Below are 15,299 nucleotides of genomic sequence, written 5' to 3'. Positions count from 1 at the left end.
TCACAATATAAAAAAGGGGAGGCAGAAACGATTATGTAGCTACGAGCCAAAGGAAAAACAAGCCTGTCATGGCCTTCATAAATACGACACATTTCTGCAAGGGCTGGAATGATAAGCAGGTTTCCTGTCCTCTTAACTTGTCCAAACGAGGTTTGCTCTGATCAGTGACTCAATAATGTTCCCATTAAGTACGGAGGAAGGAAACCATAACACCATGAAAGCAGGAAGTTTTAAAAAAACTATTTTGCTCTTGATCAACCAACCATACAAGAGCCTGACTCAGACCTGCTGATGGAAAGAAGAGTAAACAGATGTCGGCAACTTCGACTACAATGAATTAGACCTTTATATGGAACAAGGTATGTCCATATTCTGGACACGGAACCACTCCCCAGATTCCCTCAGATTTTTTCAAACCACAATGAACCATCTGTCATTGGATTGCATATATTATTTTAACATTTGGACTACTGTGTACAGTTCTGGTCACTGTATCTCAAAAAAAAGGATACTGCAAAGCTGTAAAAAAGTACAGAAGAGGGCAACCAAGATGAGTAGGGGGCTGGAACACCTTTCCTATGACAAAAGGCTGAAGAGGCAACTAAGGGAGAGGCATGAGGGAGAAAAGTGGAGAGAGAGCTTTTCCTCCTCTCCCACAATACTACAATTCAGGAGCAACCAGTGAAATCGATGGGCAATAGGTTCAGAACAAACAAAAGAAAATACTTCTTTACTCAGTTGTTGTTGTTGTTATTGTTGTTGTTATTATTATTATTATTATTATTACATTAGATTTATATACTGCTCCTAACCCCGAAGGGTCTCTGAGCGGTTTACATAGGGGTTCCAAATTCAGTTTTAACCTACCTAAGGCCACATAGTACATGGGGGGGGGGCCCTTCCTACCAGCACCCAGGCAGCAGGGTTAGCCGATCTTGTTGGCTTCTTTTCCAGCGGCCTCGGGTGTCGACTTCTTCGGTGACCTGGAGCAGGTCTTCCAGTTGGCAGCTTCCTTCGGCAGGCCATCCTGATGCGGCATCGTGTCGGCTGCAGCTCTCGGCTATGTCCAATCAGCTCCGCCATGCCGCTCTGATCACATCATCGCGTCTCTCATGGCTCCGCCTCTTCCACCGCTCGACGCTGTGCTCGCTGGTCATCTGAGTCAATCGCCGCCATTCTGCCGCTCCGCTGATGCCGCCAGTTCTCCCGCTGCCTACTCCACGAGGAGAGGGTGCCCCCTGCCACCTAGGGCAGGTACCCATTTTATCTACTTGCAATCTAATGCTTTCGAACTGCTGGGTGGACAGGAGCTGGGACTAGGGCCGGGAGCTCACCCCAGCCGCGGTGGGTCTCAAACAGTCATAGTGGCTGTTAGTTGTTGTTACAGCAGCAAGCGTTTTACTGCTTGCGCCACCGCTCCCAGTTAGTAATCAAATTCAAGGAATGCACTGCCAGTGGATGTAGTGACGACCATGATCACAGATGGGAATTAGACAGATTGGTGGAGGATAGGTCCATCAACAGCTACTAGCCTTGGTGAGTAAAGGGAGCTTTCATATACAGAGGGAAGCAAACCTCTGAAGACCAGTGCACTTTCATCAAGTTCAGTTTTATGCCACTTCTGACCAACTCTGCAATGCTGTTCCATACTGTGGTGGCAGCCATACTGAAAGCCAGTGATGAGGCAGGGATATTTTATTTAGTAAATTTTATTTAGTTAGTATATTTTATTTTATTTAGTAAAGCTTGCCTTTCTCTTCAGTGTGGACCCAAAACAGCTCACATCATTCTCGCCTCCATTCTATCTCATGAAGTAGGTTGGTCTGAGAGTATGAGATTGGACCAACTGAGAGTATGTGATTGGACCAACTGAGGAACAGCAGAGGAAGTCCAAAACTCAGATAAGCAGAGAAAGACGTTCCTGACAACATTTTGAAGTATTACTTTGAAGAACTGGTTCGAGTGCATCAGTATAAAATAAGTGAAGGGTTACATTTACGTTCACTCTCAATGATTTTCAATGGGGAATATCAGGTGAGTTCATATCTGCACGTTGATCAGTCCAATTGTAGCATCAGGAGATAAACTTGCTTGTGCTATATACAGATCAGCAGAGCCATCACTACACATCAACTCAAAATGTAATATCTACCAATGGAAGCTCATATACAGCTACTATTCAACAAGTTACCACAATGTGAGAAGGCCACCTTAAAGATGTACAATGGCTACAAGCCCCTCCCTGGGAGCTGCATCTTTGGACTGCAGCAAAGAGGGCACACTAAACAAACTATCTTAACTTTAAATATTTTCATCTTAACACAAACCATTGCTTTTCAAAGTATTAATTTCATTTGTGCCATATCACTAACTTAATGTGCTAGTAAACAAATGTGCACTTTTAGACAGCCCTTAGGCTACATTTTTCAGTGCTCAGCCATTCACTTAGGATTCCACTTTCTTCCCAGGGCTCTTTTTGTAGAAAAAGCCCAGCAGGAACTCATTAGCATAATAGGCCACACCCAACAGCAGGAACTCATTAGCATATTGGGCCACACCCCTGACAGCACAGCTCATTAGCACATTAGGCCACACCCACATGTTACCAGAAGTGTGGTTATCCAGCCACACCCACCTTTTGCTTGTTATTCTGTTTACCTTGTTTGTTGTCAAAACCCAGGGCCTTTTTTTGTAGCAGGAACTCCTTTGCATGTTAGGCCACACCCCCCTAATGTAGCCAATCCTAATGAGTTTCTGCTGTTGGGTGTGGCCTATTATGGCAATAAGTTCCTACTGGGCGTGGCCAACTTGGGAGCCAGCCAGAACTCCGTTCCTGTGCGTTCCTGCCCAAAAATAGCCCTGTTCAAGACAACTGAAGTACAAAATCAGATTTCCCATTTGGGGGTGGGGGAGAGAAGAGACACATTCAGGTTAACTTCAGGAAATTTTGAATATCATCAAAATGTAGGGTTTAATTTTTTAAAATCTCAAATCAAATGTAAACCAACCCACTCAAATAATATATTCAAGCTCTGCTTCAAATGTTTTAGAAAAAACAAGTCGCACTTATGAAAAACATTGACATAAAAAGTGTGTGTGGGGGGAGAAACACTCATTTTTACCCAATACCTTAAAATTGGGGATAAACAACATTGCATTCATCCAGTCCAAATGTCTGACTCTGATATCAATCAGATCCAATGTATATAAGTAAAATATTGAGGGGGGGGATAGCAGATATTCTATAGCTTTGATCCTGAATGGAAACCTGAGATCAAAGAAGTGTGCAGCACAAAAGCTTATACCCAGAATAAAACTATGTTGGTCTTAAAGGTGTTACTGGACTCAGATTTTGTTCTGCAAACATTTTTTGGAAGTTTAAGCAATAGAACATCTCTCTTCAAAGGACCCTCCACAGCAACCCTTTCACACAGCTCTTCCTCCCCACTAAAGCTAAGCCTAAGCATATGTAACTGGAATGAATTAACATCCCTACGTATTCTCAACCTCTCTTTGTTTCACCTTAAGTCTGAAAGGTCCTCAAGGCAGATTTCCTTTAGTCCGTGAAGTGACACACACACACACACACACACACACACACACACTGGTGGTGTCACAGGGAAATAGAACAATTAAAAATATTCCTGGCTTTGTGACTTATTCACCTCCAACAGAACTCCCTCAATTCTACTACCCATTCCGTTTGATCCTGAATGGAAACCTGAGATCAAAGAAGTGTGCAGCACAAAAGCTTATACCCAGAATAAAACTATGTTGGTCTTAAAGGTGTTACTGGACTCAGATTTTGTTCTGCAAACATTTTTTGGAAGTTTAAGCAATAGAACATCTCTCTTCAAAGGACCCTCCACAGCAACCCTTTCACCCAGCTCTTCCTCCCCACTAAAGCTAAGCCTAAGCATATGTAACTGGAATGAATTAACATCCCTACGTATTCTCAACCTCTCTTTGTTTCACCTTAAGTCTGAAAGGTCCTCAAGGCAGATTTTCTTTAGTCCGTGAAGTGACACACACATTAAACCATTAAAAATATTCCTGGCTCTGTGACGTATTCACCTCCAAGAGATCTCCCTCAATTCTACTACCCATTCCATCTGTCCTCCTGCTAGGGTAGCCAAGTCACGGTGTGGGGGGGGGGAATCCTGGAGATCTGGAGACAAAGTCTAGAGAGGGCAGAGTAGGGAGAGATGAGGGAGCTCAGCAAGGATGTGATGCTATAAAGGTCATCGACTGCAGCTGCCATTTTCTCCAGGGGAACTGGGCTCTGTACTTTGGATAGCAACTGTAATTCCTGGAGAACACCAGGTGCCACCTGGATATTGGCAACCGTTCTTTCTTCCCATACACCCCTTGAAAGCAATTCCATCTTGCCCTATCCCTCTATGCATCTTTTCAAATAAGTTATCGTCCATATTAGTCAGATGATTCGCAGGCCCTTTTAGAACATATAAAAATGCCAAAATCAATTTAAAACAATTCATTTGCAACAGACAATGATTAAAAGCCACTATACACAGTGGCAGGATACATTAAACCAAGAAGAAAAAACAAGCAGGACACACACAACCCTGGGAGAATTATTGGGGGGGGGGAGAGTCTTAACCTGGTGCCAACAACAGCCAAACAGCATGGGTCCATAGGGTCAATACAGGCTGTTGTTTACCCCACCTATTCCTCTTCCCTTCGGGTCTGCCCTTGGCTGTCAGTAACCCCTCTTCCACTACTACGGTGGCACTAAGATGGTTTTAGTCTCTATTGCCTGATTTCAGAATGTTACTAAGAAAAAAAATAAAATGTGTGCACATGTGAATACATCCTTACCCACTTTCAACAAAACAAACTGCTGTCCCCAGTATCCCCTAAATAAGCCCTTAAAAATTAAAATTAGGTGTCGCAATGCAATCGGATCCACTCAATACTATCAATTTTGACTGGAGGCAGTTCTCTCGGAAATAGGGACAGAGATGTTATTTCATGCTTCAATGGAAGGGAGGAAGGATGGCAAAACCATTTTAGTGGTGCAAAATTCTGGGAAGGTTCATGGCCTCTTCTTGATTACATCTCAAATTAAAATACAATTACTGTGGCTACTTTTTAGCCTCCAAAGAACTAGACACATAGGCACTCCTGAGGAGTGAACACAGTACATCCTAAACCTGGGGGGGGGAATGACTCCCTCCTCAGTGAATCTCTAATGGTATCCCCTGACAGGCTGATGTATGCTCCATCCTCCCTTAACATTTGTTCTCCTTGCATTGCCATGTAACACTCTTTAAGGGTTGCCATTCAGGAGACATTTTGCACCTACTATAAGACATAATGTTGCTACATCTGTTGTGAACAGCTGACGTAAGTTTCAAATTTTGCATTCCCATAAATGCCAAAGTGGGAGCCTAACGCTTTCCCACTAGAGACTTCCATGCTTAGCACACTGGATTTATACTGGAGACTTGAATTCAAATTCCTACACTGCTATGAAGCATGACACTTTGGCTTGGCTATGTCACCATCTCTCACACTAATTAAGCAACAGAATGGCTCTGAGGAAGAATTGAGATAACCTCATGCTAGTCCATCCTGGGCTCTTCGGCAGAGTTAGCTCTATGTTTGGTACAAAATGGCATCCCATAGGTCCCCATATCTGCAGTCTTGTTGAAGGTGAATCAAACAAAGTATATTGACTCTGCCACCCACTTCTGTACATTTTTCCAAACGTGGGCACAAAACCCTATGCATGTACAGACTGTATGCACACTGTGCCAGCCCTGTTAACAGGAAAGCAGGTTTCCCAACATTCCTCGGGGGGGGGGGTTATGCAGGCACTGACACTATGCCTCCTTTCGGGCAAGCACGTATACAAGAGAATTGGACAACAGTTTTCAGTATAAGCAGGGCAGTGAGTTTGGTTCCTTTCCTCCTGTGTGCTGGCCCATCCATTAATCTCTCATACATGCTCACAGTAGATTCCCAATGGCGGTAGATACTGGCAATGGCTTCTTTTGTCCACTGCTCCTTGGAGAAAAAGATGGGCTACAATAATACAGCTCACATTGGGTGCGTTCAGACGGGCATTTAAGCCAGTATAAATGCCGGTTGGAATCAGAGTACTTACGTGCAATCACACAACGAACATCTGCCTTCCGTCCCTAACCATCACAAACACCCTTTAAACCGGTGTATTCTGCTACTAGGTCCCCTAGTGGTGGTATCCTGAGTGCTCCGGTTCCAACCGAATTATCCCCGTCTGATCGCTCTCCGCCAGTGTAGAGCCACTTCCGTTCGGAAGCCCAGGGCTTCCGCTTTTTGGCTGCCATTTTTTTAAAGCCTCCTCGAGGTGCGCTTGGGCAAAGCTTCACCCGGCGTTTGTAAAAAAACCCAAAAAACGCACCCATTTAGTTCCTAAAATCATACCCAAGTATGTGTACATCCAACTTTACAAATTACCAGAAAATTACATTGATATGTGGAGACAGTAGGTTGCTGCTGCAAAGATATGTCTATTTTGTGTAAGTAATGTACATTTTAATATTTTTCACATATATTTTACCTGTAGGTCCACAACACATGTAAAAATAACAGGTCCCCCCCCCCCCGCCGCCCAAGGCTGAGTACCTAGCAAATTATTTAATTTTAAGACGGTGTCTTAAAATATCTGGCTCAAAGAGTTCGGTTTTCAGAAATCAACACAGTGAGAACAAGTTCCCCATTCACTGGCGGGAGTCAGCAGGGAGAAGGGTTTGCAATCCTCAGCAAATTCTTTTATAAACAGGGAATTAATGCCTAGAGGGCACTCTCATTCTAAAGCCCACAAGAGAAAGTTTTGAGTCTTAGGATGAATCCCAAGTAATGAAAACAAAGAATCTAAAAGCATTGCATTAAAGCCAACAGATGCCCATCCCATAAAACAAGCCACATGAATTGCACACAACAGGTACCCCACAATATAAAGATTAGATTAAGCTTATTATCATTGATTATGGGCCAGAAATTAGGTTCCCCCCAATCACACCCAGAGCCGGTGCAATTCTACATAGCTGTACTACGTTTGTGAATTCTGCAACCACTTAGATGGGGGATGAACAAGTGGAACATATGACATGTAAAGGAGCTGGGTAGGATGGCAACGTGTGAAGGGAATCCTGAGCTTGCACTGCCAATTTAAGATGGAATGTTCCTTTCAACTGTAAATACTTTGAAATCTTATCACATGTAACGACTCCCAAGCATCAAGACCCACGACGAATTAGGAAACCCATAATGAAGCTGGCCAATTTTTAAACATTTCCTTATGTCAAGGAACTCAGTCTTCCTACTCTTACACATTTTGCCTTTCTGCTCTGCCCTCCTTCTTCCAACCTGATTGTGGCCATTTCTTAATACTGTCTTTGTGAAGCTGATGACAAAGCCAATGAAGGAGGGGAGGGAATATTATGTTTCATCACAGCTGAATAAATCTGACTGGGAAGGAATGGGGTGGAACTGACTAGGTTCTAGCTTCACACACACACACACACACACAAACTACTGAGATCACAAGAGGAGGTTATTTGAGATAAGGTTCCCAGGGTGGCCATATATTACAAGATATTCATATATTACATTTTCATGGGTGATCGCTCATAGGAGCAACACAGTGCGGCCATATATTACAAGATATTCATATATTAACATTTTCATGGGTGATCACTCATAGGAGCAACACAGTGCTTGGAAAGTGTTATGAGTCAGGCATCCCAAATTCTCATTCCATACAGTTAAATGGACGTCTTAGATGTGCTTCTCCCCATATGAGCCTGTGTCTTTCAAGAGCGCTCTGTGAATACACTTTGTTCAATGAGCTTTTTGGTGATCCATGGTATCTGTAAAACTGTCCTCCAACACCACATTTCAAAGGACGTATAGCTATTGTCACAATAGTTCCACATCACTGACTGAATTTTCCATAGGGCTGGAACCATAGGATATGTAGTCTTACTAAGATACGGGAAAGTACTATTTAAAAATGATAGTTACTTGACCAGAGTGAAACCAAAGATTATTTGTACTAAAAATACCTTTAGGACAAGAAAACTTCAAAATAATAATCTTACACTGCAACAGTTTGAAAACATGCCTGGGGGTGTAAAAACAAAGCAAACGTAGACTGAGAAAATTATGAGCAGCTTTTTCCTTGTCTGAAAACACCGTTGGTGGTGGTGGTGGTGGGGAACACTGTTTTTTCGATTTATATTCCCACTTGCCATCACAAAACAGAATTTCATCCTGCATCCCTTTCCAGGAAAGTTAGAATCACAGGAAGGGGACACCTTGCCAATACATAAACAATGACAGAACGTTGAACATGTTACAAATGCTTGGCTTTATCTTACATTGCTCCAGATGCTGAGTGGGGTGGAGCGGAAACAATCTGTGAAGACTGATCCTTGTTAGAAACGTGGACAATGAAGCTGGCAGAGAAATCAATTTACAAAGAAAGATGAGTTAAATTAGTATCATTTAGTACTAATCTATCTTCAAAATTATGCATGGCAGGTGAAACTGCAATTCTCCACATGCAAACGCTGCAACTCCTGTATTTTACAGGTGACAGACCTTTACAGATGCAAACTATTGTTTACACATAATCTTTACAGTGTGCCTCTCTCACCCTTTTGTGCTCCCATTAAAGAATACTGTGCAAGCTAGTGGGCAGAACTGGGAAAACAGCTGGTTCAATGAAACACAGCCCATTAACAAGCCAGGCACTGACGTAACAACTGATGTCATGACTGTTATGTCTATGTTATGTTTAAACTGCAGTATTCTGGTTCTCTCTGTTGGGATTGGCTCCCTAATAAAGACTGCCTATTGGTCCTAAAGCCATACAGAATGTCCTATCCTGAGGCTCTGTTAGGTCCAGTCAGACCTCCGGAATCTGGTAACATTGTATATAGTTCTGCTATGAAACCGTATAAATTTGAGTGCCGCTCTTTGCAGAGCAGTCCTGAGCTGAGCAATGTTTTGAATAAAGCCTTTTATTTTGACCGTTGTCTCCTGCCTTCAATACCTAAAAATGACCATATGACGTATAACAGCATGTTGAGGGGCTGCGTACTTGTCAGTCTTCTTCTCACCTATGTGAAGTCCCCCTTCTTTTCACAGCTTACTTCAGACATGTTGTAGCAATAATTATTATCAGCGATTATCAAGTTAACAGTAAGCAGAATTTCAAACTACATTATGAGGAGACTGTAAATAATTAAGCCTAAACCAATGTAGAAAAACTATACTATGGTTCAGGGAAACCGGGTCGGGGGGCTGCCATGTGGTAGAACCCAATTTGCTCCCAAGCCCAATTCAAGATGACGTTTTTGATGTTTAAAGCCCTACATGGCTTGGGACTAGGATATCTGAAGTACCATTGTGGCAGCTATGATGTGGGGAGGCTTTGAGGCAACCGTCTTCTGGACTGAAGAATGCCCAGTCTTCCACTCTGGCCTCTCCAATAAGTTCTTTAAATCCAATCACCCACAATAAAATTAAAAAGGTGACACGAGCTTTGAATAAAGGACTGGTAGCATGTCAGCTACGTGCTCCCTAAATGGTCCCTTATTTGGATATCTCTTAGACCAGGCATCCCCAGCATGGTACCCTTAAGTGCCATGGTACCCACCAATACATTTTCTGGTGCCCGGCAGGTATTTTTAGGAAGTGGGTGGGGCCAGGTAGGGCTTTTGCTCAGCAAGGTTTCTGATGGGCTGTGCAGATATTTTTTAAATTTAATTTGACAGCAGCTGCCACCACAGCACAAGAATCTGGCACTGTGTTACTGAAGTTAAGCTGTAGTAATCATTTTGTTGCTGGCTCTGGCTCCTGAGGCAGCCATTTTGTTGCTGTGCCCACCATGCCGAGTCAGAATTCCAAGTGTGCCTGCGGGGTCAAAAAGGTTGGAGATTCATGCGTTGGTTAGACCAAGCTTACAATTATTTGAGAGGTAAACAGAGATCACTTTTTCTTAGATATTTGACTTGATAAATAAAGACACAGATTGAGATGAACAATAAAGTTTTATTTAACAGAAAGTAAAGTATTTAATAGGGAAACGGTATGCGTGGATGGTTTCAATATATAAAGTAAAACTGGCTCTCAAGTAAAGTAAATAAACCCTGAAGGGAGATTTGATTCCTCTTTTTCTGGACAGGTTACCACTGTAAGTTCAAGACTGCTTTTTTTCCACACAGAGCACCTTTCTACAGAAACTATACACACCAGTTAAGATGGGCCCTTAACAGGATCCTTATTTGTCACATTACAATAAATCTTCTTCCCTCAGACGACCTGAGGTCGGCTCACCCCCTCCCACCCAGTGGAGTTCCATCGGCTCTGACTGGCTGACAATCACTTGGACTTGCATGAAGCCTAAATCACAAGAATTGGTTCAGAGTCCTGGAAGAAAGGTGGGACTTTTAAGGATGATTGCCTCATTCATCTTCTCCCATACGATCCTGCCGGAGGAACTAAAACCACAGGGAGAGGCCCTTTGGCTGTCCCATCCATCAAAGAAGCTTGTCTGGTGGGTTTGCTGAGAGATGGCCTTTTCAGATTATGGAACAAACCTCCCCAGGGAGGGGTGCCTGGCCCCCTCACTCTTGATCTTTAGAAGGCAGTTGAAGACAATTTTATTCATGACAGCATCTGATTAGTTCTTCTGCTTAGCCGCAGTTTTAAATTAGTTAGATTTGAATCCAGTAGCACCTTAGAGACCAACAAGAGTTTCAGGGTATAGGCTCTTGAGAGTCAAAGCTCCCTTCATCAGAGTTCACTTTCACTGGTGGATTTAATGTATTTTACGGTATGGTATATTACAAGCTGCCTCAAGTTCCTATGAGAAAGATAGCTAATAAAGGCTTTAAATACATAAATAGAGCAGAGTAAGGAAGGGCATGACCAGGCCCTAGAAAACATAGGAAAAACAAAATCACTGAACTGCATAATATCTTCCAATTCAAGGCACCAGAGGTAAGAAGGGACCCCAGCTCTAGTCATGAATCTGGGCTTCTGTTTATAAGTCTAAGCACAAAACGCTGTCTCTATGCAGAAACAGAAGCTCAGGAACTAAATACAGTGAGTCCTACTAGAGACTCTCTTAGGAATCTGAGCTATAACCTGAGCAAAAAGAGCAATGACATACAATGGATTTGGTCTATGCAACAAGAGAAAAGCAACATATTACGGTCTGTAAACCATTATAAAAAGGAATCTATTTCATCACCAAGGGACGTATTGCACTCGAACAGCCAACTTAAATTAGCAATCCATGCAAATATCTACCCTTCAGAGGACCATAAAAGTTGTTCTGTGTTGAGCAGCTATTCAAATTGCAGGTGTTTCAGCTATGTGAACCAGTACTGCATCTCCACCTGGCAATACAGAGAACAGCTGGATGGCCACAAAGTTGCTGTTTAACGTGTCTGTAATTAAAATAGTGCCTTCCAGAAAAAAATGTTTTGAAAGCGTTCCTGTTTCCTGTACACAGAACATTTCATTACACAGAAAGCACCAGGTAACCCCTGTACGTGTAGAGTTCTGGCTTATGCCCACATTCTTAAGAACAGCCTTTTTTGGCTTTTGTATAAACTAGCTGGCAATATTCAATAAATATCTGCTCTTTTAAAAAAACATGTTTTATGTAGCTTTAAGGGGGGGGAAGTGACTCGAAAAAGTCTAATCTCTCTCTCTAAGGTAAAGGTAAAGGTTCCCTTGCTTGAAAGCCAGTCAAGTCCGACTCTAGGGTTGCGGTGCTCATCTCCGTTTCAAAGCCGAAGAGCCAGCGCTGTCCGAAGACATTTCCGTGGTCATGTGGGCGGCATGACTAAACACCAAGGTGCACGGAACGCTGTTACCTTCCCACCGAAGTGGTACCTATTTATCTACTTGCAATTTCTTGCTTTCGAACTGCTAGGTTGGCAGGAGCTGGAACTAGAGACGGGAGCTCACTCCGTCATGCAGCAACTCGGGTCTCAAACTACTGAACTACTGACCTTCCACAGCCTGCAGTTCAGCGTCTTAACCACTTGAGCCACCACAGCTCCCTCTCTCTCTAAAGCAAACCCCAAAAGGACTTTGAAAAATATATGTATCATCATCATCAACCTGAACTCCTCTTCACTACAATGATCTAATGCAGACATAAAACTGGCTTCCTGAAAACTATAGCTTTCAAACTAAGATTTGAAACAGGTTCACACTACCTGGCTAAGATGGAATCTAGGTAGTGTTAGTCATAATAACTGGCAGCAACATAGCACTCAGGCATGGTTAAAGTTGATAACAAGAACAGGGAGAGTGAAATTCATGCCACAGAGAGAAGGAAGACTCCAAATTTGCAAACTGTGAGTAGTATCCTTAGCAAAATTTCCAGTGCTGAAAGGGATTTTCAGCAAAGGGCCAGGACTTCTCTGTATCCCCCTCCTGTCCAAATGGCCCCTGAAATGCTGCCCCAGAGGACAGTGGGCTCCAGGAACAGCATTGGGGGGGGGAGATGGAGTTCTGTTGTGGAAGGGGGGAAATCAGCAAAAATCAACTCCCATTTTGATCACTGGAAATATCTACTTGATCCAACCCAGTCGTCTGTAAGGAGCCAACCCTTACATCGACAACAGGTCAATGTTCTTAGGTGCAAAATGTGTGATCAGATACCTTGTGACTTCTTGCTGTAATCGAGCAACACTGGGTACGTAGAACATGACCCCAAAGAAAAGCAAGGGCTCGCTGGCAAATTTGTCCATCTGCTTTTTCAGAGGTTTCTCCAGCTCCACCCATCGCACTTGCTGGCTCTTGCTGTGAAACCAAAGGCCAAAGTAGTGTGTCTAGAGAAAAAAATAATTTAAAAAGATAAATTTATTTTCTAGCAAGTTAAAAAGAACTACATACCTTTCATCTACTCCCATATATTTAAAACTCACTCTTCATCTATTCCCGCTCCATATATTTAAAACTCAGCCTCTGAACATGTTAGTAACAGCATTTTCTTTCTTCCATCTCATATCAAAGTGCAAACCTCTTAATTCTCAAGCTGTAGGTGAATGCACATGACTTTTTACAGTTCTTAGTGATGTTTTCTAGATATCTAGTCTTCGAAGCAGTTCAATATTTGACATGAAATAAGACATCTAACCAGTCCAGTAGAAACAGGCTGTCAAATCTACAGAAACGTCCACTGGATTTAAGATTTAGACTGATAAAACAGCAAAAAACACTGGTCTCACAAAATGTAGGTCAAATTTAATTCCCCTGATAATGCCAGTTGTTGAAGATGAGAACCTGATATCATCCTCACTTTGGAACTGTCAAATTATCCATAACTTTTGGATGGGGTAAAAAAAACAAAGAATCAGTCTAAATCAGCAAACTGAATGAGAGATCTGGGAGACCCAAGTACTGGCAATACACCTGTGAAACTAGGTCTCTCTCTACACTGATCTGGACAGCTTGTGCAGGCTACCAGAAGTGCATTTGATGCTAAACCTAAAATGGCACATATCTCAGTGAAAATATGGTATGGAAACTGTGTGCAGGGGGAAAGGCCAAACAAAGCAATAAATACTATATGTTTCCAGTGTTAAAATTATTTCAATTAAGACAAGTGTGGTTTAAAATTACATCAGCTGATGGCAAGACTAGAACAGTGCCATAATTAAAAGCAGATGTAAAAGTAGTAGATTTCTGCTGTATATAAAGAAAAGCAGATGCACTCCAGTGGGGGAAGACAGATACCTCACTCTTCAGAAAGGAGTCCAGAAACAAACTAACCTACAAAAAACAACACCCTCACTGAAACCCTTTCAACATTCCAAAAAAAACCCAAGTGAGCACAAATTTCACCTTCTGGTGCCTGGTAAAAGACAGCAGATATACAGAAAGTTGCCCACTGTGTACAAATCTAGGGTTGCCAACCTCCAGGTGGCACCTGGAGATCTCCCACTATTCTCCAGATGACCGAGATCAGTTCCCCTGGATAAAATAGTTGCTTTGGAGGATGGACAATATGGCATCACACTACAATGAGGTCCCTCCCCAAACCCCGCCTTCCCCAGGCTCCACCCCCAAATCTCCAGGTATTTCCCTACCCAGAGCAGGCAATCCTATACAAACCAGACACTTACATGACTACTGTACCACAACTACTCTTTATCAAATGCAGAGAAGCCATCTTGTATGCATAACATATTGCTTAACTGACTATCCTAAAGATCTGCTTGGGAGTGCAAGTGTGAAGTGGTCTATTAAAAATTACATCATAAGAACATAAGAGACGCCAATGTTGGATCAGGCCAAAGGCCCATCCAGTCCAACACTCTGTCACACAGTGGCCAAAAATGCCAGGTGCCAACAAGAGGTCCACCAGTGGGGCAAGGACATTAGAAGCCCTCCCATTGTTGCCCCCCCTCCAGCACCAAGAAGACAGAGCATCACTCGCCCCAGAGTCCCTATCTATACCTTGTGGCTAATAGCCACTGATGGACCACTGCTCCATGTGCTTATCTAATTCCCTCTTGAAGCTGTCCATGCTTGTAGCTGCCGCCACCTCTTGGTGCAGTGACATCCATGTGTTAATCACTCTTTGGGTGAAGAAGCACTTCCTTTTATCCGTTCTAATCCGACAGCTCAGCAATTTCATTGAGTGCCTACGAGTTCTTGTATTGTGAGAAAGGGAGAAAAGTACCTCTTTTTCTACCTGCTCTATTCCATGCATAATCTTGTGAACCTCAATCATGTCACCCCTCAGTCATCGTTTCTCCAAGCTAAAGAGCCCTAAGCGCTTTAATCTTTCCTCATAGGGAAAGTGTTCCAACCCTTTTATCATTCGAGTTGCCCTTTTCTGCACTTTTTCCAAAGCTATAATATCCTTTTTAAGGTGTGGTGACCAGAACTGCACACAGTATTCCAAATGAGGTCACACCATTGATTTATATAGGGGCATTATGATATTGGCTGATCTGTTTTCAATACCCTTCCTAATAATCCCCAGCATAGCATTGGCCTTTTTTATTGTAGTCACACACTGTCTCGACATTTTCAGTGAGTTATCTACTGCAACTCCAAAATCTCTCTCTTGTTCAGTCTCTGACAGTTCAGACCCCATCAATGTGTATTTATAGTTAGGATTTTTGGCTCCAAAGTGCATCACCTTGCACTTGGCCACACTGAACCCCATTTGCCATGTTGATGCCCACTTGCCCATCCTCAACAGATCCCTTTGGAGTGCCTCACAATCCTCCCTGATTTTCACCACCCTGAAC

At 42.8% G+C, this 15,299-nt stretch overlaps 1 protein-coding gene across 1 annotated transcript in view; it reads right to left on the bottom strand.

Moving 5' to 3' along the window:
- PTPN14 (protein tyrosine phosphatase, non-receptor type 14) overlaps positions 1-15,299 on the bottom strand; it is a 179,955-nt gene that overhangs the window by 84,366 nt on the left and 80,290 nt on the right. Inside the window, exon 3 of the mRNA XM_015424633.1 lies at positions 12,697-12,866. Within this exon, the coding sequence (XP_015280119.1) occupies positions 12,697-12,866 (170 nt within the window). The remainder of the gene's footprint in view (positions 1-12,696; positions 12,867-15,299) is intronic.

The sequence above is a fragment of the Gekko japonicus genome, unplaced genomic scaffold (assembly GCF_001447785.1).
Source record: "Gekko japonicus isolate JY-2015 unplaced genomic scaffold, Gekko_japonicus_V1.1 scaffold491, whole genome shotgun sequence".
In the NCBI taxonomy this organism is placed as follows: Eukaryota; Metazoa; Chordata; class Lepidosauria; order Squamata; family Gekkonidae; genus Gekko; species Gekko japonicus.
The sequence above is the reverse complement of the archived record's forward strand: the minus strand, read 5'-3'. Positions and strand labels throughout refer to the sequence as shown.